At 37.8% G+C, this 26,534-nt stretch overlaps 3 protein-coding genes and 1 long non-coding RNA gene across 15 annotated transcripts; 3 read left to right on the forward strand and 1 right to left on the reverse strand.

Annotated features, from left to right (window-relative positions):
* Positions 1–49: 49 nt before the first annotated feature.
* LOC111805650 lies at positions 50–2,758 on the forward strand. 4 transcript variants are annotated; one of them, XR_002816692.1, is made up of 5 exons: positions 50–326; positions 420–589; positions 1,726–1,864; positions 2,101–2,249; positions 2,339–2,758. It is a non-coding gene; the product is annotated as an uncharacterized LOC111805650 (long non-coding RNA). The 4 variants fall into 4 exon arrangements; XR_002816694.1 differs by having other exon boundaries at positions 1,726–1,813; XR_002816693.1 differs by having other exon boundaries at positions 1,726–1,803.
* Positions 2,759–4,911: 2,153 nt separating this feature from the next.
* LOC111806017 lies at positions 4,912–9,005 on the forward strand. 3 transcript variants are annotated; one of them, XM_023691338.1, is made up of 5 exons: positions 4,912–5,293; positions 6,771–6,886; positions 7,049–7,738; positions 7,977–8,461; positions 8,561–9,005. In XM_023691338.1, the coding sequence occupies exons 3-5, from the start codon at positions 7,073–7,075 to the stop codon at positions 8,667–8,669; spliced, it is 1,260 nt and encodes a 419-aa protein (XP_023547106.1). In that variant the 5' UTR covers positions 4,912–5,293; positions 6,771–6,886; positions 7,049–7,072; the 3' UTR covers positions 8,670–9,005. The 3 variants fall into 3 exon arrangements, with proteins under 3 accessions (XP_023547106.1, XP_023547108.1, XP_023547107.1); XM_023691340.1 differs by lacking the exon at positions 4,912–5,293 and adding an exon at positions 5,560–5,719; XM_023691339.1 differs by lacking the exon at positions 4,912–5,293 and adding an exon at positions 5,979–6,662.
* Positions 9,006–10,805: 1,800 nt separating this feature from the next.
* LOC111805611 (transcription factor BIM2) lies at positions 10,806–16,809 on the reverse strand. 3 transcript variants are annotated; one of them, XR_002816684.1, is made up of 7 exons: positions 16,296–16,809; positions 15,868–15,952; positions 15,291–15,360; positions 15,077–15,172; positions 12,435–12,839; positions 11,490–11,619; positions 10,806–11,224 (listed from the first exon to the last, which is right to left on the reverse strand). XR_002816684.1 is itself a non-coding variant. In XM_023690742.1 (7 exons), the coding sequence occupies exons 1-7, from the start codon at positions 16,411–16,413 to the stop codon at positions 11,120–11,122; spliced, it is 1,002 nt and encodes a 333-aa protein (XP_023546510.1). In that variant the 5' UTR covers positions 16,414–16,808; the 3' UTR covers positions 10,806–11,119. The 3 variants fall into 3 exon arrangements, 2 of the variants coding, with proteins under 2 accessions (XP_023546510.1, XP_023546511.1); XM_023690742.1 differs by having other exon boundaries at positions 12,442–12,839; positions 16,296–16,808; XM_023690743.1 differs by lacking the exon at positions 10,806–11,224 and having other exon boundaries at positions 11,496–11,714.
* A 3,645-nt stretch (positions 16,810–20,454) lies between these two features.
* LOC111805083 (phosphatidylinositol 4-kinase gamma 5-like) lies at positions 20,455–26,325 on the forward strand. 5 transcript variants are annotated; one of them, XR_002816610.1, is made up of 4 exons: positions 20,455–20,878; positions 21,534–23,830; positions 25,485–25,577; positions 25,663–26,325. XR_002816610.1 is itself a non-coding variant. In XM_023689962.1 (2 exons), the coding sequence occupies exon 2, from the start codon at positions 21,810–21,812 to the stop codon at positions 23,736–23,738; it is 1,929 nt and encodes a 642-aa protein (XP_023545730.1). In that variant the 5' UTR covers positions 20,455–20,878; positions 21,534–21,809; the 3' UTR covers positions 23,739–24,063. The 5 variants fall into 5 exon arrangements, 1 of the variants encoding a protein (XP_023545730.1); XR_002816609.1 differs by having other exon boundaries at positions 25,495–25,577; XR_002816611.1 differs by having other exon boundaries at positions 25,495–25,547.
* Positions 26,326–26,534: the final 209 nt, after the last annotated feature.

Consider the following 26,534-nt stretch of genomic DNA (forward strand, 5'->3'; position numbering starts at 1 on the left):
GCGATTAATATTCTGAGATATATTTACAGTTACTAGAGCAGGAGGCGAAGCCAAGCAAGGACGGGACCCATCGCAGCGGTCTTGAGTGCCAAAGCAGATGCGAACCGCCGGAAACGCACCTGCAGAAGAATCTCAAGAATCTGTTGGCTGAGGCGCCCATAGAAATTCGATTCAACAACCATCTCGCTCTGTTAAACACTCAATTCACAGAAAGAGCAACAAAGAGGCAACCATGGCGATGTTAGTGGCGGCAACGACAGTTTCCATCAATCCTGCAAACGAGCTCCTCGCCATGCCCGGATGGCGCCCCGGATCCTTCTCTCTAGGTCCTCTAATCTCCTCCACCGATTTCCAATTTTAAGTGTTTCTGTTTCTCCCTTCGATTAATCGGATTTTTCTGTTGATTTGGAAATGAAAAGCTTCGCTAATCGAGAGGTGAGGCTGCTGCAACACGGTAGGAGCATTGTGGTTGAGGACGACCTCGATAATCGTTTGGAGGAGCTTGCTGGCGAGGTCGTGGACGAGGTCATTTTCTTCAACCGGCATACTGCCGTTTCGAATCGTCCTGCCCTCACTGTTCATCGGATTGGTACGATTCCAGTGTTTCTTTACTCAGTTTCTTTAATCAACATATCAATAGTAGATATTATCAAAAGTAGATATTATGTTGTTCATTCCCCTCTCCAGTGAGAGCGGTTACAAATGGTATCAAAACCTGACATTAGGGGATGTGTCCGCCATTGAACTGTTACAAATGGTAGCAAAGCCCGATAATAGGGGATGTGTCAGCGAGGAGGTTGAGCCTTGAAGGGGGTGGACACGAGGCGGTGTCCAAACAAAGACATTGGGCCTCAAAGGGATTGGATTAGGGGATCCCACGTTAATTGGAGAAGGGAACGAGTGTCATCGAGGATGCTGGCCCCAAAGGGTGGATTGTGAGACCCCACATCGGTGGGGAGGAGAACGAAGCATTCTTTACAAGGGTGTGGAAACCTCTCCCTAGCACGCTGGGCCTGAATGGGTGGATTGGGGGTCCCACATGGATTGGAGAAGGGAACGAATGCTACCGAGGATGATGATCCCGAAGGGGGTGGATTGTGATCTTTTCTGTGAGAGATCCCACCTCGGTTGGAGAGGAAAACGATGTATTAGGATGTAGAACCCTCTCCCTAGCAGGCTCGTTTTAAAACCTTGAGGGGAAACCTGAAAGGGAAAGCCCAAATAGGACAATATCTAGTGGTGGGCTTCGACAGTTACATTTCCAACTATTATTTAAATTTATAATTGCTCTATCTACTTGATAACATGTCACCGAAGCTAGCTCGATCTCTTTATATTGTCGTTTATCACTCATTTGTTGGTTTGCATTATTCAAAATAATTTCTAAGTCGACTCATGGAAAAGATGTGTATGAAACTACCGCTAGCAGATATTGTTCTCTTTGTGCTTTTTTTTTTCTGGGCCTCCCTTTAAGGTTTTAAAACACCTCTACTCGTGAGAGGTTTCTGCACCCTTATAATGAATGCTTTATTATGAATTAAGTTACTAACTACATAACTCGATCAATATGTTTTCAAGTGTTAACAAATTTTTAATTTCGATGCCTTTATAATTTTCCCTCCCCTCGATGATATGCTTTGCATCGTTCTACCATTTGCTCAACGATATTATCTTTTCGTCGAACATTTCTATGTTATATAATTTGATATCGTCATTGTGATGCAGGGAACATAACAAGAACAATAAAGTCCTTCTTGGCATCGGGGGTGGACATTATGCACCTCGCCACATGGACATAGTTCTGTAAGTATTGGTCGGTCAGGCTGTTCTTCCCGTTAATGGATCATTTCTTTAGCGTTCATAGGTTCAGTAGTAGACGTGTCTTTATCTCGAATTTTTGTCGCTTTGAAATATTTTCAAAATAGGTAGGTCTGTCTTTCTCTGTATCCCTTGAGCTGAAAGACAAAAGACATACATAAAAAATTATTTAGATTCGGATCGGGCTCTCGAAAGCTCATGTCCCGTAGGTGGGAAGATATAGGTTGGAAAAACATGTTAATAATCTCCGCAGGCCCTTATGCTGTTTTATTATCTCCGCAGCCCCAATGGAAGATCCGAACCAGTCGAAGGGAAATACGAACGACAAAGGTATCGGGGGGGGAGCTGGAGAGAGTCGATTAAAGCAGCATTCAAGGCTACTAAAAATTGGCTTTCCGTGGTGGAGAGAGCATAGCACACCTTGATAACAAGTAAGTTCGATTGATTTCGTAAACTCGAACGGGTGGCCTTTCGTGCACTGTTTTTTAGCATGACATCGGCTTCTGGTGTTGAACTGTAGGAGTTTCAAGGGCTAGCAGAAGAATGTCGACTTCTACTGATTATCTGTGACAACATGACTTTTCCTTTCGAACTTCCCCTCCAGATTTAAAATGCGTCTGCCAAGGCCCAAAAAAATTGTGAAGAAATGGTTATAAAAAATGTCTGGTAGGGGTGTTCAAAAAATTTAACGACCCCCCTAATAAGCTACTCAGGAAAGGCCCAAAACCAATTCGAGGGAATAGTGGAGCTTCATAGGGTCTGTATGTCCAGGTGCAGGTAGTCCGCATATTCACAGACATGTCTATTTCACCGAGCTTTTCTCCGAGACAGTGCCCAAATCGTTATGCCTTTCGTGCAGGTCGGAACTTACCCGACAAGGAATTTCGCTACTTTAGGACAATTTGTGTAGTTTTGGTTGAGTTATGAACTTATTTGAATACTCGACTCATTCCAACCTACAAACTCTCCCCGGTAACCAATTGAACTAAAAAATTTTATAGTTAAGCTGATTGAGTTCGTTATTTAATAAATGTTGTTTGAGATGAAAAAATTTAGACTCGAACAATTGAGTTGGGTTTAGAAAATGTTCCAACCTGACCCGATTCAATCCACAAACTCTCCCCGATCGATCCAACCCACAAACTCTCCCCGACTTAAACTTGTATGGTATTAATGTGATCGACAAACAATCATATTTCGGAGGGAGTTGGCAATTCAATATCGACGCAACATTAAATTACAAATGAATGCTAATGAAAGTGATGATTTTAAGGCAGTTGAGACATCCCTTTCTATTGATATCAATTTCAAAACCATAGGCCAAAAAATGGGTACCTAAAGGAAAATAAAAGGTATTTTTAGGTATCTACAAATTGGGTAGGGGTCACCATGTCTCTTTCCATTAAAGTTCTTATTCTTAAAGTTTTAAAGGGCAGGCAGACCCTCAGAATTTAGGGCAAACCCAATTGGATCCCCCCCACTTGCCAAATGGAGCATTCAAGCATGAAAATAATGAACTTTTTCTTGTCGTTTGAGGACCCACTGCTAGTAGACATTGTCCGTTTTCTCCGTTATATTAGGGGAACAAAGCATTCAAGGTGTGGAAAACCTCTATTTAGTAGACACGTTTTAAAATCCTGAGGCTGACAACGATATGTAGCAGGTTAAAGCGGACAATATCTACTAGCAGTAAGTTTGGGTTGTTATAAATGGTATAGAGCTAGACACCGAGTGGTGTGCCAGCGAAGCGAGGACATTGGTCTCCTAAAGGAGGTGGACTGTGAGATCTCACATTAGTTGGAGGGAGGAATGAAACATTCTTTATAAAGGTGTGGAAACTTCTCCCTAGTAGACGCGTTTTAAAATCCTGAGGCTGACAACGATATGTAGCGGGTTAAAATGGACAATATCTGCTAGCGATGAGTTTGGGTTGTTACAAATGGTATCAGAGCCAGACACCGGGTGGTGTGCCATCGAGGACGTTGGTCTCCTAAAGGGGGTGGACTGTGAGATCTCATATTGGTTAGAGGGAGAAATGAAACATTCTTTATAAAGGTGTGGAAATCTCTTTCTAGTAGACGCGTTTTAAAACTCTGAGGCTGACAACGATATGTGGCGGGTTAAAGCGGACAATATCTTGAGGTGGGTTTGGGTTGTTACAAATGGTATCAAAGTCAGACACTAGGTGGTGTGCGAGTGAGGACGTTGGTCTCCTAAAGAAGGTGGACTGTGAGATCCCACATTGGTTGGAGAGGGGAACGAAACATTCTTTATAAAGGTGTGAAAATCTCTATACCTAGTAGACTCGTTTCAAAATTCTGAAGCTGACGGTGATACGTAACGAGTTAAAATACAATATCTGCTAGCGATGTTATACTTGAAATACACATTAATTTAATCTTCATAACGAAACACCAATAAGATATGCCAACGTTTACGGGAATTATGGACTTTTTACAAATTTGGTTCGGTTAGGTTCGGGTTATAACTTGTTCCTATATTTGCAAATAATTGTAAAATTAGTTGCTAAATTTGTAATATCATATTAATATTTGGCCAAATTTGCAAAATGCAATTTTAAAAAATTGGGATCCAATTTTTTAATTTTCTACCAAACACATATTTCTAAAAAAATATATATATTTTAAGAAATAAATTGTTTCCATATTTAATTATAAAATAACTAACCAATGGAAAATCTTCCTTTTATTTAAAAATATATATATATTCTATTTTTATATTAATTTCCGTCATTAAATAATAAATTAAAAAAATTTCCAATTAAAGAAAATCAACGGCTGTAAATTGATCGTCAATTACGTCATCATACGTGATACTGAAGTTTCCATGTACTTGTGTCTTGAACACACCTGCGAGCGAATTTCAGTGACACGTGTCCTACCATGATAAAATAGCCACCGTCATCTCATGATGACATTAAAAACAAAAATCCAACGGCCATAATTCCGCGGTCAAGATTTAACTCTAGGCACGACCGTACACAATCACGGTAGGTTGTGGTCCCCACTTGGCGAAAATAAAATATATAAATCAATTAATATAGAGAAAACGATGCATATTAATACATTTGGCAACAAAAGAATGGATTCTGAAGCTTACTGCAGCGGCGTTTACAAATCGCCGGAGTTACTGTAACTTCCGGTCAGTTGAATTTACCGGCGAGAGACAGTTTAACAAATCTCCGGCCGGAATACACGAGGCTGTATTGGAATCTGTATTTGATTTGTCAACACCTGAAGATTTTTTTTAAGAATTCTCTCAGTCACCTGAAGTCGATAATTACAAAGCGGCTTTTAGTTACGATAGAAATTAAGCGACAGAGGATCGGAGAAGCGGAGAAGGACGACGGACGTCTTTTTCGATTGTTCTGCTCCGGTGATCGGAAAGTCGGCATACGACGGAGCTTCGAGGAGTAATTCCGGTGAAGAAGGAGGAGGAGCAGGTATTTGATTTGGTAAGTAATTTGAAGTTCAAAGAAAGACAGCGGGTTTAGGTTTAGGGTTTATCGAAGGAAATATCATTGAATACTGTATCTCCGGAGTATTAATTAGGAAACGGAGTCGGTAAGAGCATTTGTGTCTCTCTTAGTTTCGCTTCCTTTATTAATTGCAATGCGAGAAAGAAAGAGAAAGAGAAAGAGGTTCTGTGTAATCTGCCATGGCAGGTGACCTTTTTTTGAGGCTGATAACAGAAATAGGCAAGCCACTCTGACTCAGTTCCATCATTTCTTCAAATTTCACTCTCTCTCTGTTCCATAAATTCAATCACCAAACTAGGGCGCTCCTTTGGCCCATTTTCTACACCATTTTTTGATTATCAGGGGGTTTCTGCCTCAATTTTAGTGAACGTCCAATCTCTGCTTCAGGATTTTTATATGGAGGTCCATATTTTTGTTCTTCACAATTTCTTCTTCAACTCTGTATTATATTGTTTGAATTTTTGACTTCCCTGCCAGCATATATTTCTTTTCCCCATTCTCTGATGCTTTGAATTCCTTCTGCTGGTTTACCTTTTTTCCCCATTAACAAGAGGTGGAGGTTGGGCGTCGGGGTCGATTTCATTTCATCATTAGTTGAAGATAAAGGAGAATATGTGGGGGTTTTTTTTTTTTTTTTTTTTTTTGGTTGATACAATCATTTTAAGTTATGATGTTTCTGTTGAAAGTTTTGTTTGCTTTTGAAAAGTTCTTCCGACTTTTTTACCACTCGTCTTTTTCTCTTTTTGTTTTCGAGTATTGGTAACAGGATTTTGGATCCCAGCACGTATAGCCCAGAGAGTTTTTAAATTTATATCTTGAATGAACTAATCATGTAATAATGACTTTTATATGCACTTTACTGTGATAATTTAGTCTGAGTGTTCTTGATTCTGTTGATTTAATTGAGCGTTCTGTGTTGAGATTAATTAATTTTTATACAAAACTCACTGCTTTCTATTATTAATTAGCCGATTCTATATGGTTCTTTAATAAGTGATTCTGGAGGGGCCAGACCTCGGCACCTGGTCAATCACCTAGGAGCTGACATGATATTTCATTGTATGCATAACTGTTCGAATAGTTGGGCCTTTTTTTTTCTTTTGGTTTTTGGCTTTTTCCAGTTTGAACTCAACCTTTTTCTCTTTATTATCATTAAAATAGATTCTCCTGTTTTGCTTTTGAACAATTGAGATATTACACTATCTGAGGAGAATATATAGGAGTTTTCAATGGGTTACAGTCACAGCTGATGATCCATTTCTTGGAATGCCTTTTGCTCTTCACTCTGTTTTAGCATCGAAGTGGCTATGATGTTGTTCTGTTTGATTGTGACTGCAAAATTTATGTATTACTCTTCCTTTTAAGTATAGTTTCTTTTCTTCTTCATCTTCCATTCACAGCAATTTACCAAGTTCTAGGATTTCTGTTTCAATAAATTGATGTTTTATGGCAGGTTTGCTTAGGGATAGCTCTTAGCTGCTGACTGTCGTGTGTTCATGCTATCTTTCACGAAGTTTGATTCTTTTGAAGGTCCTTTGCCTCCATGATTTTTGTAAACTGAGAAACTGGGTAACAACATTTTCTTTTGTCTTGTATTCTACTTGAAAGTTCTGCATTTTTATTACTGATCTTATGTTGTTTTGTAAAGAAGAGATTATTTGATCTTTATCATTTTGGTACTATTTACACAATTTGTTGTTCTAACATGCATTTGTTATCATGTATCTGCAGAAAGTGTTCTTCATTTACCATTCAATGACTAGCCCAAATTGTGTTCCAGAATCTCTCGAATGCAATTACAGTAAGTTGCAACACCGGGTCATGAGTATCAATCCAATTGGTCTCTCATGTCAAGAGAGGATAAACCAGGAGGATTCATCTCAATCTTCATATTTCTCTAGTGATGGGAATAGTTGCATGACTACAAAGATTAATGGCTCGTCTGTGGGTTGTTCTGTGGATAATGCTGATGCCATTAGTGCATTTGCTGCACCATCCAATATGAAACCCTTATTCTCATATGTGGACAAAAGTGTCATGGAATGTCAAATGTCAAAAACGATAGCTTATGACAAAGAAATTAATGTCAATGATGTGAAGGATATCTGCATTGATGAAGGGGTGACTTCTTTGGACAATTACTTCTTTAGAAGTAAGGACGAGAAGTCGATCTGCAAAATCGTGCCTCTGGAGAAAGATCAAACCGAAGGATCTGTAAAAGAACAAGAGAATTCTTCTGAGATGTCCAAATCCATAGCAGATGATCAAAAGGTTTCTTTAGAAGATCACTTTGCCATGGACTGGACTACTCATAATGATGCGAAGTTAACAAAATTCAATCCGAGTGAGCCAAAAGTTTCGATGCAAAAGCTAGTTAAGAAAGGTTACTCTTCCGAGTCTTTCAACAACATAGGTGTCCAGGTATGCATATTTCTAGCCAAGTTATTAATCATGTCCTTCTGCACTTCTTGTTTGTTGTATTTTTAGTCTGCATATGTTGAAGATGGCTTTGAATTATAACTAATGCAATAAATAGTGGAATTCAAATGGGTACTTTCAGTACAATGGCGAAGCAATTTTAGCTCTAGTGGCTCAAAACTTCTCATCTTTGATGCTTCTTAGAATTGGTTGATGTAGATTGAATTTCTTTTGATTGCAGATATCTGGTGAAAAAGAGAAGTCGGATGACCCCGATTCGGGTTCCAAGTCTGTTGAATCTTGCAATAGCAATTCTGCTCTGGGTTCTACAGCAGAACCACCAAAACATGTCAACCGAACACATCAGTCAGCTTATAACAATGAATCTGAGAATGGAAGTATTGCATATAATTTCAATTCGATCTCTCCTGTGGGCAATGGTGCAGAAGAACATCATGGAAATACCAACTTAAACTATCCTGCACCCATAACCAGCAGTGCAGGGACACAGGAGTGGCGTGGAAGCGATTCGGGAACACAAGTTTCAACCAATCTGGAATGTAGAACATCAGATAGTCGACAAATTTCAAGTCAGTCCACATACGACATTGGCGAGTGTAGTTTCTCTGCTGCAGATCCATTAGCTAGTCTTATTACGGGGCCTGGAAGCGTCTCTCTTCGATCGGAAAGTAGCACAACAAGCACACGTTCTTTTGCCTTTCCCATGTAAGTCACACTCTAACTTCACCTCTCAAGCTTCTTCCTTCCCTATCCCTTTCTAAATTATAATCTAAGGTAAATTATATTACCTCTCTGGTTTTATAGATTGCAGTCTGAATGGAATAGCAGCCCGGTTAAAATGGTAAAAGCTGAACGGAGGCATTACCGGAAGTACAGAGGTTGGAGGGAGGGCCTTCTATGTTGCAGATTTTGATTGGTTCGTTGCTATCTCTCGAGTAAGATTATGTTTGTGCATCATCCAAATTTATTTCCACACACATGTAAGTAGATGTACTATTTACTGGAGGCTGTGCACTTCATTCATAGTTATTCTTTACAGTTTGGCCTATTATGTGAAATTTAAGGTATTAGTATACCTTATCTCTCTCTCTCTCTGAAAAATTCACCAGTCGGCCATGTTTCTCCTATGCTTGTAAACCATGGTTCTTTCTTGTTACCAATCACTCATTTGTAGGGCTCTTTGATTTATACAAGGATGGTATGACATGGTTGGCCATGAAAATGGATAGAAGTTTTCTTGTTCTTCCAAGACTTGGATGGTTTTCTTTTGTAATAGCCCAAACTCATCGTGAGCAGATATTGTCTGTTTTAGTTTGTTATGTATCACCGTTAGCCTCACGATCTTAAAATGCGTCTACTAGGGAAAAGTTTTCACACCCTTATAAGGAATATTTCGTTTCCCCAACTGACGTGGGATCTCATTTCTTTGTTGATGTAACTGTTGAGTTGAGCGGGGTTGAATCTTGACTACTAGCTAAGATTGATAGCTAAGATTGGAAGTTTGAAAACCAAACCTACCTGAAAACTTCAGATGAAAGTCAATTAGAAGAAAGGAATAGAAAAAGAAGAAAGCATACTAAAACCTTATTTAAAGAATTAAATGAAACCAAAACTAGCCATTTCATTAAGTGTGATTTGATTCCTTTTAGGTTATTTGTCTAAATATATCAAAGTAGTGGGTGAATTTGAAGTAGAAGAAGAAAAGGAAAAAGGAGAAGACAGGGAAATGTAGTGAAAAGACAAGACAGGGAAATGGAGGAAAGTGAATAAACATGCAACAATGGTGAAGTGTATAGAATCAATGCAATATCATTGTGACAAGAAATAAAGCTAACTTGGTGTCATCATTGGTCGAGAAAACTCTTTCCATTTAAGTTGATGTATTTTTTAAATTTCATGCTAATCTATGAGTGACTTTGTGCCTACTTTCTTACCGCCCTCATTTATCGTTTGCAATCAAATCAACTTTATGTCTATAAATGTCATTTGACATTTGAGATAGGGTGTGAGATTCAACATCGGTTAGAAAGTAGAACGAAACATTCGTTGTACGGGTGTGAAACTCTCTCCTTAGCAGACACATTTTAAAACTATGAGACTAATAATGATATTAACGAGCCAAATCGGACGATATCCATTAATAGTGGGTTTGGACTATTACACAGGGTTTGAAGCACTTTCAAGAGATGTCTCTATTAACTTCTATCTTTTCAAGCATATATATTGAACAAAGTAGAATAGTTCATCATTTCTCGATTCAATTGCAAATCATAAAATTCATAGAGAATCACATCATAACTCTATTTAATAAAAAGACATTTATGAAGGGATTTAACAACAAATGAATTTGTTACTTACTATATCTTATTGCTCAAAGTTCATACAATTTGTTGGTTAACAAACCCTTAAATGATTGGCATGAATTTTCATAGAATAATGTACATTGCTAGAAAAGGGGACAATGTTGGAACCTTCCATCAAGAACTTATATGATATGAAACATGCGATATCATGCGACATCAAAGGACACGAATACCCTAGTGAATTAAAAAATAGAGACCTTTTAGCTATGTGAACCTCGATTTTTAGATATTACGACCTCCGAATCGATTGAAATGAGTTTCTTGGCTCAAGGTTCAAACATTCGGATGATCAATCCTAGAAATTGCAAAATGGATCAAATTCAAAAATTCATTTCATCATTAGTACAATTTAATGGATGAACATTAGATAGACTGGAAGACAGGAATATATAAAAGAGATCTATATTGCATACTCTTAGCATCTTCCTGAGTGAGCAGTAGCAGAGCTTCAGCATTTGCTTCATTTAGAACTGCCCAGAAAGCTCAGAATCTCAAAGGAATTGCCTGTATAAACACAGATTCCGGCCCTCTTTGGTCCAATTCTGTTGCAATGTTCTTATGATCAGAGAAATTAGTCATAGAAAAGGGATCAGATAAGCAATTCACAAGATCAGATAGTTGAATCTTGAAGAATATGTAATAACATTGAGAGATTAGAAAAGGGAGAAATCAGTAGAGACAAGCAATATAGTAAAGTGGAAATAAAACGCCCTCTTTAAAGTTCTGTTTGAGAGGTTCCCATTTATATTGTGATACAACTACAAACATAGAATACAGAGCAATGGAAACTGGAGAATTTGGAACTGAGTACCAAATTTTAACTTGGATTTCCTAACACTGATGGTTATAGCAATATGAGCTTGAAGAAATTGTGTAAAATGCCAAGCAAGATAAAAAAAAGAGGATCTGTACAATAGACATCACATTCAGAGATTCACAATAAAAACAGTAACCATGCGGTGTGCAGTGTAATAAACCGGGGACTCGAGTTGCCAGATCGTCATGTTCTTAGCCGCTTTTTCACTTGTTCTGAGTCATCTCCACTACCCAGGTCCCCTACGTGTGCCATTGCAGGGTGGCCGGAGGAGGAAGGGTTGCCAGTTTCCTGGTCAGAAATTGGAGAGCTTAAAACAATATGAAAGACTAAAGATTTGTTGGTCTGAACTGTTGCGTTCTATGTTTTCATGTCAACATTTTTGTCACAGCAAGTTTCTCAGATTGAATTTCTAGTTTCATTTCCTACATTTGAAGCTACTATTATAGTTCTCTAATTTCTTGCCTGTTTTCTACTACGATGAGGAAAATATCAGGAAAAACACGATATCAAACCGTACACCAGAAAATCAAGAACTGAGAGTCCAAGTTCATACCTTAAAAATGGGCATTCCAAATGGGAGACCTTTATTTGCTCTCTTTCCAAGATCAACCTGAATGGAGACACTAGCCTGTGACAAATCCAGTCCAGTATTCTGCAGAGCTTGAGTCAAGCTGTTCAATAACCTGCTTAGCACCAAGTTCCGGAGCTGTTACCAAATCCTAGGAAGAGACCATGCAAATGAACGCCTCCAAAAGCAACTATTCAGACATCCTATATGCTGGGATTTGAACAAGCTCTACTAAAGGTCAAATCATTATTATAGCTATATTTATAAAATAGGAAGAAACTTCATCAAGAAATATCTAAACCATGTAGTAAGACAATACAATGGATATGAAATAATTGCTCAAGTTTTAACATCTATATGGTCATTGCAAAATCAAGCCCTAGAGTTAAAATTCCAACAAAATTGGTGAAAACATCTTTCCAGGTATCTAGATGTCAATCGTTCTAAACACTGAAATAAAAATAGATAAAGCAACAATTAAGAGACGCAAACACTTCAAAGAGGCTTTGAAGTTCATCCTGTGATGAGTATCCTCCATCAAAGACACCACACTCCCCCTCCCGTCCAAAGAAAACACTAATATTAAAATGTTAGGATATGTGTTTATAAATAATTGGTGCATGAACTTGCCAATGTAAGATAAATATGTGAATTGAATAAGCAGTACACGATCAGAGTGGAAAAAACAAGAACGAATTGTAAGACAAACCATAAAAGCAGTGGAAACTCGATGGTTCTACCTCGAACTTAGCAGGATCCAGGAGACAATTATGCGGTTTAAAAAAAGTTTGATTCTTTTTTTTTGTAAAAAATATGCTTTGTATATTTAAAACAATTGCAGTATAAGGAGGTGAATATAAAACTTCTGCTCATGTTATCTCCATAACCTATCAAAATACTTGAAACAAAATCAGTATATATATATCTTACAACTGACCCTTCTGAATAAAGACTTGAAATGCTTATTGTACCCCCTTCAATAGCCATCTCTTCCGGTTGGCTTGATGCATTGTTGGCGATGGGACACTCCGTTGCCTGTCCACCGGAAATTGGAATCTGGAGAGATTGATCAAGAACACCGTCACTACGGATAGAAGCATGTATATTTCCTTCCAGAGACATGGGAAGTGGAACTTTATTTGTTATGTCAGCATCCTGCAGAACATCTCTGCCTGAATGGGAGTCGAGGGGATTTTGTGAGCTTGCAAGCATGGCTGGGGAAATTGAAATGTTGTTGTCATCAAACTTCCCTGAAAACGTTGGTCCTGAAGCAGAACCATTTTTTACAGACTGTGGATGACCAACAAAAGTCTGCATACGCCAATGACTGTTTCTCTGCATAACACAGTAAAGTTCAGAATATTAAAGAGAGAATTTTCTCAGCAGAACAAAATTCCCGATTCTAAGAATTATACACATCCTAGATGAGATTAAGCATCAACCACTATCCAATGCAAGCAAATAACGTCGAAATAAAGGTAAAATTTATCGACTTGCACATCAATGTTGGACTTGAATCATAGAATAGAAACAGACATTATTACTTGGAAAAAAAAAAACATTATTAAGACCTTAGTGTAGTTAGAGAGCCCTGAGTTCCTCTCTGATGTAGCATTACTTGGTTTAACAGGTTTGCAGTTGCTTTGTTTATTGACTGTGGGAGTTCTTAGTAATTCTTGCAGCCATCTAGCCAAATTTTGAAAGGAGATTTGATGAAAGTGTTTCTCTTCTTCTCTGTAATAATTTAGAATTGGTTGGTTAGGAGGTGGTTGAAGGTTTCTTGCTTGTTCTTGTTGTCTACTTGGATTGTGCGGTTGCTGTATTCCAGGGTAAGTGGGTACTGCTGCGTTAGAGCCTAGTGGGTTATGAATTGGCTGAGTGGACACTGTCCATCTTCTCGGTTAAAGCCACCACCATTTGGTGAACCTCCAATTGGCTATTTCTCAATTCTTCAATGGATTCTTCCATACTAAGGAGTCGTTGAGAGATTGCTTGCGGGGTGAGAATTTCAGCCCCTTCACCGGTCTGATCTGCATCAATGCTGGAGCTGGTGGAGTTCTTTCCCTAGCCATGATAGTCCCCTTGTCGAGGAGCTCTGATACCAAAACTAGAGTACCACAAATCTTGGAGAATTCTTGAAATGAAATAATACCTCTTAGAACCTAGAGACCTCCAATAAAGGCTATATACCAGCCTTGAACAACAAACTAATACAATCACCAGTGACTACTTAAAAAATTAAAGAATTCCTACAGTGAATAAAGCAACTGGAAACCTATTAAAGAACTCCCAGAACTCCCAGAAATCATCCAAATTATCTTAGGTATAAACGGAGCCTAATACCTAATATAATGAACAATTTATGTCGAGATATTGGCAAGATATTTGCAGTTTAGTGGGGCTTTGAAGGATTTTGAACCCTGTGACTCTTGGGTATGTACAATCCGAAGTCTTTACCTTTATACCCAAACTTCCTTTTCCCTCGAAGTTCATGTGATAACAAAATTCCTTTTCACCCCCACTAGAAGTTTATGAGACTGTCCTACAGACTGAATTAAATGGGATATAAAGTATTTCGGACAAGCATTAACTCTAGACTTCTCTACTCTACCACCTTGGTCTCCTCCCAAGGCCTCACCGTCAACTAACCTATGATATCTTTGCAATAGCTCCGACATAATAGACGATAGGTTGACCCAAACAATCTTTGTCTTACAACTGAAACCACTCCCATCAGTAAGATGGGGTATTCCACCCAATAGATGCATGAGAACCCATTGTAGATTAAATGATTCTGTAGCTACATTCAAATATCTTATACCATAATTGCAGTGGAAAGCAAATGCGGATAAATCCCATTCTTTTCCTTGCACAGCACTAACCTAATCAAAGAAATCATCCAATTGGGGCATCGCCTTTGCAAATTCCCCCACCCCACAGGCAACATTTAGTGGTTCAAACTTCAAAATTCAAATCGGGTGAATTTTAATTTTCTTCTAGGTTTTTCCGTTTGACACCAACTTAATTACATTCCTATCAAAGATCAAACTCTAAATCTGTGGGCTTAGTTAATAAAACTGTTGGTTGGGAAAGATCCGAACTGGCACATCGAACAGCGTCTCTTGGCATTAGGGGGTATAATTTCCTCTTCCGACAGACTTCTTCGGCAACCCTCCACCTCCTTATATATTCATCCGCATAATCCTTCTCACAACTAACTTAGTCCATATTTTATGAGCTGAGGAATGTGGTTTTTAGAGGATAATTATCTTCCAATGCATCATCCCAAAACAATATTTTGCATCTATGTCCCACCTCGAGCCACTGGAAACTAGCTTAATGTCTATTAGGAAGTGAATAAAAAAGGGACAGATCATATGCAATACAAAGGAACAGAAAGGACTATAATAATAATTCCACAATTAAAGATTTGAGGGACACAGCGCTCATGTTGTCCCACCAACTAATAAGACAGCTAATCTTATGCAACGTTATTACAAAAATAAAGCTGGCAAGCATGTTAGTGACTGAAAACTCCTAAACGCAATAAAGGAAGAGCATTTGGTATTTACCCATGGTATTAACTTAGTAGGCTCCCCACTCCAATTCTGATAAGAACCCTCGTACTTCTGCACCTTCTCCTGTAAATACTGAACATACTCAATCACCTGCATAGAAAGGCTAATTTTAGTCAATGGCAGATGAGCAAGCTTTACCGAGTAGCGCATGAAGAAAAAATACTTTTGAGCTTCAACATTGTCCCAATTTCAATAAGCGACTGTATACCTCCAATAAAAATGACGCGGTATCTCTCTTCTGATCGCTGTGAGGTATAAGATCTCTCAAAATCTGGAATCTGAAATGAGATAGAGGTTGGTCGTTTAATGTTGCAGAGGTAAGAGAAATATAATTGCATCATTCAGGCCTGAAAATAGGGGTGGACTAGTTCCTTTAAGGCGTAAGAATAGATGAAACCCATGACGCCAAACTCAATATATAAAGGAAAATCCTTCTCGGATCATAGATAGGAGGTCCAAATTCTCTGCAATATGTTAACCAATGAGCTAAAATCATCATTGTGAGATCCCATATCTGTTGGGGAGGAGAACAACGAAACAAACTTTATAGGGTGTGAAAACCTCTCCGTGAAAACCTCTCCCTAGAAAACGGATTTTAAAAACCTTGAGGGGAAGCCCGAAAGGGAAAACCCAAAAAAGACAATGTCTACTAGCAGTGAGCTTGGGCCGTTACAACCATACGGCATGATTCACAAACAAAAGAAAAAAAATAGACCTGCAAGTTGTGATCAGGATAATCTCTCTAACAATCTTGAAACTCCTGAATGACTGTTTGCAGAGATTACCTCTCATTTATCTTGCTTCTTCTGCGCTGCTCGGTGACAGAGTGCTTCGACCGTATGGCATTAGCCCTATCGTTGTTCTTCGCATCTGGGTCCAAGTTCAGTTACAATTTAAATATAACTGATAAAAGTAAACCAATCCGTTGAAACGTCATAATCCTAAATAACCGATGCTAGAATCAATGATGGCGAATTGAGAGTTTCATAGATATGATCAGAGGATAAAACTTAGATACAGGGAGAGCAACATGGTCAACTGAAATTCACAATTGAGAACAGAATCGATAAAATCAAGAACACGGAGTAGTAGCATGAGGAAAAATACATCGAATTAAGAAGGGCAGACTATGGGCATGTCAGCATGACATCACACTGCATCAAAAATCGAGGAATTGGATCTAGAAGCAGGCCAGCGTGCATAAACAAGATACCTTTGCTATTTCCGATGCTACTATTAGCGTTGGAAGTAGAAGAAGGCCCCTCTCTTTTAGCAACCATCTCGTCGTCCTCATACTCTTCATCTTCCTGATTGCTTTTCCCCGTTCTCATACTTGGATTTTATTCAGATTGGCCGGTCCACGCCTCCAATCCTTCTCTACCGACACTTCAACTCCCTGTACAGCTCCTCAAACAGAAAGATTACGGAATTGCACCAATTCGAAGACGCTGCCAAGCACCAAAATCGAAGTGCGATGTTATTGAGAACCCCGAACGAAAAGAGTACAGAAGGTTGTGAAACTTGGCTGAGATTTGATGTTAACGAAAGGAAGATGTAACATCAATGGCCGAGCAGGAGAGCCGCCGCCGCCTCTAGGCGGTTATCAGTGAACGGAACCGCCGTGGGGGCGCTTTAGACCGCCGGATTTGCCAGCTGCCGAACACGAGCGAGTTTCAGAGGGAAGCATCCGTCAAGAATCCCATACAGCTGCGCGCATGCTTTGCTCGTGACTTCCCTCTTTTTAGGCCGATCCATTTTAAGCCCTCGTTTGAGCCGGCCCAAATCTGTATTCAGCAAGTTGGGCTTTAATTGGGCCGATTATTGGATCCATAAAGCCCGTATATGCATAAAAAAGCCTCTTGGGCCTCTTGGGCCCATATATGCATAAAATTACAAATTTAATTTTTTTAATTTTTAAAATGTCTGATAAATTATTATTTAATATTATTTTAAATATTTTTAAATAAATATAAATTTAGTCGGTGAATTTTCAAATCTTTTAAAAAAAATTAATTAATTTCGTACAATTTTTTTAAATTTTGTATTAATTAATTCTTTTAATTTAAATTTCAAAATTTTACACTCAGGTCCTCAGAATCATATGAAATTGTTGCCTTAGTCCCTAGAGAGTCCAGATTTGCGAACTGGGGTTTTTGCATTGTCTGACGTGGCGGTGGGTCCCAATCACAAGAGAATCTACAAAATCAAAATCTCCCGCCCAATAGTGAAGCGGATGCACGATGATAAGATACGTGCGGCCACACGTGATAAGACAAATCCGCCACGAAAACCGGAGGCGGAGCCCCGGGAAAGAATCTCATGTGCGCGCACCCACAGGAATTGGAATGACGTGTCCGTACATTCACAAATTGCAGAATCTTTTTTGTCGCTTCCCCATAATTTAGGTTCAATGAATTTGCCATTTTTTTTAACTATTTTTTTATTTTTTTATTTTTTATTTTTTTACTTAATTACTTTTCCGTCCACTATTTTTTTAATTTATTTATTTGATCATTACGATATTCGAGTTATTCTTTAATAATATAATGACACTTCTTTTTATAAAATGAGTAATAATTAAATAGTTAGGTTGTTAATATTCTCATTTAAAATAATAAAAAATTGAAATATAATTAAATAAATTTTTTAAGTCTTTCAAATATAATTTATCAAAATAAATATTTAACTTAATTAAAAATATTTATTTTTCTATTTAAAAATAATTAAATATGTAGCTTTATATATTAGCGAAAACAAAAATTTGAATAAATTCCTCGAATTACTCAAATTAATCCAACCTAACATTCTTATGTTTGGGTTATCGAAACAATTGAGTTGAGTCTAAAAATATAGCCGTGGATAAAAAGACGGTGTGAAATTTCACTATTCCTGACTTTGGGCCTTTCCTATGTAGCTTAGGTGGAGGGCAAAGAATGCCCCATTCCCGGATCTGAGCCATAAGTGAGATACTACTGTGGAAGAGCTAGAATTCTAAACTTGTGTCAGACCTATAACTAAGGTACAGGCTTAGCTAGACAATTTTTATGGGGCGTAAGTCTCTCAGAAGGTAGGCATGCAAAGATTTTCTCGAGCTAGATAGAGATTGGCCCTCGAGTGCAGAGACATACAGAAGATTGACTGCAAGACCCATTTGTCGAACTCAACCCAACATCATCCATAATGTCTACGGGAGCTTGACTGCAAGACCCATTTGTCGAACTCAACCCAACATCATCCATAATGTTTACGGGAGCTTGACTGCAAGACCATTTGTCGAACTCAACCCAACATCATCCATAATGTCCACAGATTATATATATATATATTCTGCTCTTAAACTATTTGATATAGAAACGATGTAATCTTGAAGATATATATCAACGAGCCTAAATTGAAGTCACTTACATATGAGACGAGTATTAAATTAAAAAATATTGTGACCAAAATAAGTTTTTTTAAGAGCTAAAATAAATGTTTTAATTATCTAGATAAATAAAATGGAGTAAGATAGTAGGAAGGAATATTTATACGGATAATAATTGGATGCTATAATAACCTGCGAGTTTGGCCCAATTCATGACAGTCAAATAAAAAGGGCAAAAGCGTAGTGCGGTGGACCTATGATGTAATGCCACGTCAACCCTCGATATATTCGATCAAAGACATTAGTTAGAAGGCTTGTCCCATCGCTTTTCTAAAAAAGTGGAATATTACGGTAAAAAGTTGAGTTACCTTGACAAAACAAAATTAACCACATGGTGAAAGACTTCAAGTATAAATATTTTCAACATTCCACATAGGATTTTCATAAAATTAGAATAAATGAAAATTAAGGGAGCGGACTAATTTAGGTAAAGCTGCTTCAAAACGCAACACAAATCTTAACCGACCACCGGCTTTTGTCCCAAGATTTATCCAGGTGGGCCGGTTGCCTTTTTGATAATTTCCATAATTAACCCTTAATTTTTTTTATTTATTTAACTCACTTAAAAAATAAATAAATTTAGGCTTAACTTTTCCGACCGACTTTAAAAAAATATTTAACAAATTTATAGAATAAAAAATAATATTAGATTTGTTTAATATTTAAATTATTTTAATTAATATGAATTATTGGTCATACAATCGAATCAGATCATATTTGTAAAATATTAAATACAAATTTAAAAATGGAAAGATTTTATTAAATATTTTCTGAAAATTTAAAAGCAAAAAAAACAAATAGACATAAATTTATTTATTTTTAATTATTTAGGGTTGAGGTTACTAATTACAGTTATACCCTCCCTTTACTGTTTTCTTTTTTGGTCAAACATTCGCCTTTGACTATAATAATGTTTTTTCTGAAAAAAAAAATTAAAACACGTATGACACGTGGCAGAGTGATGTATCTCGCATTTATTTAGTCCATAATTATTATAAAAATAAAGAGATTTTAAAAGGCAGAAGAAGCTTCCCCAAATCCCACCGCCCATCGCATAAAAATTAATTAAATAACATAAATTGAGACATCAATTTATTTTTTAATAAATAAAACATAATTTAATACTAAATCCAACATGTAATAACGGCTATTTTAATTTAGCACGAAGGTAAGGTTATCCATAACTTTCATTAAATTATTCAATGATATTTTTTTTAATATATTAAATTATTTATAATCTATAGTATATTAATGAAGTCACGAGTCATGTTATTCCAACAATATACTTCTATATTTTTAAATTATTTAAAATATTTTTTGATTTTTAGTCAAGGTATAATTATAATGACTATTTAAATAATATTAGAAATATAAAAAAAAAAAACTAAAAAGTAATTTAGAAAAAGGGAAGTCTAAGAAATGAAAAAACCACAAATAATAAATAAAAATAAAGGGTAAATCGGTAAAAATGGAAATTAATTTATTATATTATTTTATAATCCTGAGAAGCAGTGAAAGTTGACTTGGAGTAAATTAAAAAATACAGGTAAAATTAAGAAATTATTAATTAAATTTGGAGTTTAAGTTGATTTTGTGAATATATGTAAATAAATAAATAAATAAATAAATAGATTTAAATTTGAATGAGTGTAAAATTCACAGAAGAACAGGGTTAAATTGGTAAAATAGCGAAAAAAAAGAGAAATATTTGGGATATTAAATGGATAAATACGTGTATTAAGCTTCGTCGAATAATAAAAAATTCCGTACTATTCGCTGACATCCAACATACTCAAGCCCATTCGCCAATGGGGCCCACGACCACATCATCCATCGAATACGGATACTCCACGTGTCGATCTCTCCTCTTCTTTGGCGGTCCCACAACCGATTCATCAGACGGTTCAGATTCGCCCTCTGCTCCGCCGGCCCCATTTTGCTTGTTCTCGAGTGTTCGAATCACGAAGCAGAGAGAGAGAGGGGGGAAGAGAGGAGTTCTGATTCTAACCAGAGTTTGTGATTTAACCCTAGACTTACGCGTTAGGTTAAAGAGACGACTGTGAAGAAGAAGAAGAAGAAGAAGAAGAAGAAGAAGAAGAAGAAGAAGAAGAAGAAGTAGACGGCGACTCATTGACAGAGATATAGCAGTGAGCTTCAACCACTGTAAAGAAGAACGGAGAACGGGGAACGGAGAAGGTTCTGATTCTGTCGTGAAGGGGGAGAAATTTTGCCCCATTTTGGAGGGCCTTCTTATTCTTCTTGGAATCTTTTCGATTGCTTCTCTGCAGGTTTTCACTGTTGAATGACACGCATTCGTTGCTAATGTGCTACGTTGTTTGATTTCCCCCGCTTCTCCTAGATCTTTAATTTCAGTGAGTTTCTCCTTCTGATTATCGCTTTGTCTTTGTTTTATCCGGAATGATGAATTAATTTCAGTGAGTCTGAGGATTTGTGTTCGTCGTCATTTCTCTTGTAATTTTGAGATTGTGTGGGGTTTTTGGTGGAGTTTTTGATCGGATGATAATTGAATGAGGAATAATTGTTTTTGCTGCATTGCGTGTGGGGAGATATTGCATTATGGTTGATTTTAATTCTTTCTTCCATGAGAGATTTTGTGTTCATCTGAGAAATAGTCACTCTTTTCATCTTTGCTACGAAAATTTTAAGAAAGATCATCAGATATCAAACTGGATCTACACGAATTTATTGAAATAAGTGAGCCGCAATTTATGCGTTTTCTTTACTCTGCCTCCCTTGCATTTAATTTTGAAGTAAATTAGCTTTTCATGATGATTTTCTGTGGCGTGTCTTAACTACCAGGGGCTCCAGAATTGAAAAGTGTGCTGATCTATGATCTTTAGTAGAATTGATTCAGACTAAATCAATGAAACTTCGGCTGAATTGTTCTTATCTTTTGCCTTTTGGCTATTGAAACAATCCATTTAGACAACTTGTTGGGATCTAGTTGCCATGAATGAACTTTTTATTTATTTTGGTGATGAATCTAATCTTGGGTTTATTGGACAGATTGGGCTCTGCATATCCTGTTCAATGGGTATGTCAATGTAGTATAAAGTCTTCAGTCTCTGTCGTTGGTTTCTTTGGGCATCTCTTCACTGAGGATCTTTAGTGGGATTTTGATACTGTGTCGACCGATTAATGATTTTTAGGGTACAAGATTTTGTTGAAGCTCATTCAGCATCGGCTTTAGAGTTGAGCACTCTTCTGGGGGAGAAGGAACTCTCTTCCATTGCCACCTCTTTTGCCTGCTGCTTACACTGTCTGTGTGCGCATTTGTAATTAATGCATCGTAAATTGGATAGCCCTGTCCAGACGCAGATGGCCACAGCAGCAGGCTTTAAGAGTCCACTCGGTCGAGAGTTTGGCGGGAGCAAGATGATGGAAGGGAAACTGTCTTCAGGGAGGAGAAGGGTCTTTGTGCAAACTGACACTGGTTGTGTCCTGGGGATGGAATTGGATCGGAGTGATAATGCTCATACTGTGAAGAGGAGGTTACAGCTTGCGCTCAATGTACCAACTGATGAGAGCTCTTTGACATTTGGGGATATGGTACTGAAGAACGACCTCAGTGCCGTACGAAACGATTCTCCCCTTCTTCTTACACGAAACATTTTGCACAGAAGCTCATCGACTCCTTGTCTCTCGCCTACTGGAAGGGATATTCAGCAAAGAGATCAGAGTGGTCCTATTGAGATATTGGGGCATTCTGATCGCTTTATTAGAACAAAGCAACTGGTTTGTGAGATTACAAAAGCAATTAAAGTTGGTGTAGATCCTATTCCTGTTCATAGTGGACTTGGTGGTGCATACTATTTCAGAAATAACAGAGGTGAGAGCGTTGCGATTGTGAAGCCTACGGATGAAGAACCTTTTGCACCAAACAATCCAAAAGGATTTGTTGGTAAAGCTCTTGGTCAACCTGGGTTAAAACGATCAGTGCGTGTTGGGGAGACTGGATTTCGTGAGGTTGCAGCTTATCTTCTTGACTACGATCACTTTGCTAATGTGCCTCCCACTGCCTTGGTGAAGATTACCCACTCGATCTTCAATGTCAATGATGGAGTAAATGGTAACATGCCGAGTAAGAAGAAGCTGGTTAGCAAGATTGCATCCTTACAAGAATTCATACCACATGATTTTGATGCCAGTGATCATGGAACTTCCAGCTTCCCAGTAGTGGCTGTGCATCGTATAGGCATACTAGACATTAGAGTTTTTAACACAGATAGGCATGCTGGAAATCTTTTAGTTAGGAAACTTGATGGTGTTGGGAGGTTTGGTCAAGTGGAGCTCATTCCTATTGATCATGGACTCTGCTTGCCAGAAACATTAGAGGATCCATATTTTGAGTGGATTCATTGGCCGCAGGCATCAATTCCATTTTCAGAGGATGAGCTCAAGTATATCAAAGATCTCAACCCATTTAAAGATAGTGAGATGTTGAGGATGGAGCTCCCCATGATTCACGAGGCTTGTCTCAGGGTTCTGGTTCTCTGCACGATCTTCCTGAAGGAAGCTGCTGCATTTGGTCTTTGTCTTGCCGAGATCGGCGAGATGATGACTAGGGAGTTTCGTAGTGCAGAGGAGGATCCCAGTGAACTTGAACTTATATGCATGGAGGCTAGAAAGCTGATCAAAGAGAAGGAGGTCTTATCCCCTCGGGCAGATTTAGGCGATGAGGAATTTCAGTTTGATATAGACTGCGACGAAGAGGAGTTAGATTTTAGCCAAGAGATAGAAGCAGATGATTTTAACCCAACAGCACCATTCCACTTCCACGGTGGCGGTATACGTGGACGTTTTCCTCTTCGTAAACTGGAGGAAAGCATCGAGGAAGAAAACAGTGAAGAAGATGAGCAAGGAGGCTTCGCCGATCTGTTTTCTTCTGAAAGGATTCCAACTATTTCAAAGCTTTCCATGTCACTGAAGAATACCAGTCTGGGTGAGAAGAATAAGAAACACGCCAAGTACTCTGGAACAAGACCTGAGAATGGATATATGATGACCAATACATCATCTGGCCACAGAAGTGCAAATGAACAGCTTCCAGCCAGTGTAACCTTTGTGAAGCTAGCTGATATGAACGAAGATGCATGGTCACTATACTTAGAGAAGTTTCAAGAGCTACTTCACCCGGCATTTGCTAAGCGAAAATCCGCAACTCTAGGCCAGAGGCAGAGGCAGAGGCTTGGTACTTCTTGCCAATTTTGAGATTGAGCTAAGAAGAGTTGATTGATTGATGATAACTTTGATGATGCAAGGGGTTTTCTGGTTTCTGTTCGAGACACGACTACATTTAGAAGGTCAGTACTACTACTTAGCTTCTATTGTAAATATTGTAGCGTCAACTTAGTAGAGATTTGGTTTTAGCATCTTCTTGTTCTTTCTTTCAGAATTACTTGGTTCTTCTAGCTGCTACAACCATGTTATATAAATAACTTGTAGAATAAATCTTAAGAGGAAGTTATGTAAACAGGGAGATGTGCCAGTTTTTATTTATATATATATATCTGCCTAATGCTCCTTCACTTCTCAACTAATGTGATTTATGGTCAAGCTGTGGATTGATTGAAATATTTAAAGCTTTCAATATGTTTCTCTGTCCATTGATGTCGGTTAAATCCAACAAAATCTCATAAAAGATTCCTTATCACATGGGGAAGCATTAAAAAAGAAGCAAAATGGTTGAGGAGACCAGCCAAAATGGTAGTTGGGAATGATTGAAATTGCATCATCCACTGACTTTCTGAAAACATTCATGGCCATAGTTTTGCCATTTCTTCCTCTCTTTATTTGTACAGTGGATTAATAGTTGCATCTATAGTAAAACATTAAATGTTTGTTCATATTTGACATTTTTTAAAATTATTGGAATGTGGACATATAATAGTTTCGAATCTCTTTAGAAGGAAGATCTTTTGTTTGTCTCATGGTAGGCTACTATAGTTCCCTTACGAAATTTTCGTTATTGGGTTAACCATACACTTCACATGTTGGCTTAACCATACCCTTCACATGTTGGGTTAACCATACCCTTCACATGTTGGGTTAACCATACTCTTTCCAATGATTCCGAATCAAATGATACAAGTAGGATAAGAATATACAACGCACTAGAATGCCCTTGTTGACTATCATTTACTCCGACAACATTTAGGGTTCTTCGAATAATGTGAGATCTCATACCGTGTAAATCCTTAACCCTTCTCCATCTTACTAAGATTATAAAATGTTCTTGTAAATTATGGTCAGTACTAGGTATGTAAGCAGTGATTTCAAATCTTGAAGTTAAACATTTAGGGTTTTTCGAATAATGTGAGATCTCATACCGTGTAAATCCTTAACCCTTCTCCATCTTACTAAGATTATAAAATGTTCTTGTAAATTATGGTCAGTACTAGGTATGTAAGCAGTGATTTCAAATCTTGAAGTTAAACATTTAGGGTTTTTCGAATAATGTGAGATCTCATACCGTGTAAATCCTTAACCCTTCTCCTTCTTACTAAGATTATAAAATGTTCTTGTAAATTATGGTCAATACTAGGTATGTATGTAAGCAGTGATTTCAAATCTCGAGGTTAAGCGTACTCTGAGAACTTTATGAAACATAACATTGAAAGTTCAAGAACTAATTAGACACTTATGAAAGTTTAAACATCAAATAGGCACAAATCTCGAGGTTCAAACAATATATATGCTCACAAGGTTTAAGTTTCTGGAGATTGATTACGGAGGTGGCCTGGTCGAGGGCAGTGACTTTGTTGCTGGAGAATTTGAGGAGAGTGTAGAATAAATGTAAAACAACTGCAGAACAATCAAACTTAGATCGTTTAAAGTTCGTAGAAAGACGAACGATCTTACTCAACATTAGAGATCTAAATTATGTCGGTCGCATGGAAATGAATATGTTTAGCGCATCGGAGACCGTAGTATTGTCTCCTACTTAAAAGTTGATAGGTCTGAGCAGGTGGCATGGCGGGATCAGCTGGATGAGTACAAATTGTTGGTCACAAAACAAAGGTAAGAGATATTGGACGAAGAAGTGCACAGGTGAAGAAGATGAACTAAACTTATATAAGGTTAGTGTTAATATATATACTGTGTTCTATCTAATGCACATCTCTCTTACTCGCAGGTGAAGAAGGTGAAGTAGCAGTAGAAGAAGGGCAAACACATACACACAAAATGCCAATAGAATCGTCTTCCTGACCTATCGATTGCATACGATAATGTATCGAATCATCGAAACGTATACAAAAATTTCAAGTCCGTCTTTGTACCTTTTAAGTCAGGATGCAACCCCTTACTCAACTCGTAGAATCAAATCGCCAAGTATCTCGGACTCGACGTTGATGGAAGAACTTTGAAGCTTTAAGAACTCACATTTGATTTATGGAAGCAAAAATGAGATATTCAACAACCCTAATGATTATTCGAACAAGCAAGATTTCATGGTCATGCTTGTCCAAAGCATGTCACCTGTGGCTGCATGACAGATGTCTCAGTCTTGTTTGTCTGAGTCGGTTGACAGAAAGGATGTCACGGTTATGCTTGTCCAAAGCATGTTGCTTATGGCCGCATGACAAATGTCCCAATCTTGCTTGTTCGAGTCGGTTGACAGGGACGTCGACCAATTGAGTAGGGGAGGAAGTCACGGTCATGTTTGTCGAAGGCATGTTGCCTATGGTTGCATGCCCATTCCAAACCTCCTTTTCATGCTTTCATCTTAGATAGACCTTTACTATTTCATATCCGGTCATATCTATATAAAAGAGCTAAATTATTAGGATTCCAATTATACCCCAAACTTCTAATAGATTTTTTCTCATTAAGTAGTTAATATATATATATATATATATATATCATTAATTTCATAAGTAGTTAATATATATATAGTGTGTGTGTGTGCGCGCGTGGAATAAAGCAATGCGGGGGAAGTAGTAGGGTGCTCGGTCTCAACAGCAATGTGGGGGAAGTAGTAGGGTGCTCGGTCTCAACATGTTGGGT

This window comes from Cucurbita pepo, chromosome LG11 (assembly GCF_002806865.2).
Source record: "Cucurbita pepo subsp. pepo cultivar mu-cu-16 chromosome LG11, ASM280686v2, whole genome shotgun sequence".
Taxonomy (NCBI): Eukaryota; Viridiplantae; Streptophyta; class Magnoliopsida; order Cucurbitales; family Cucurbitaceae; genus Cucurbita; species Cucurbita pepo.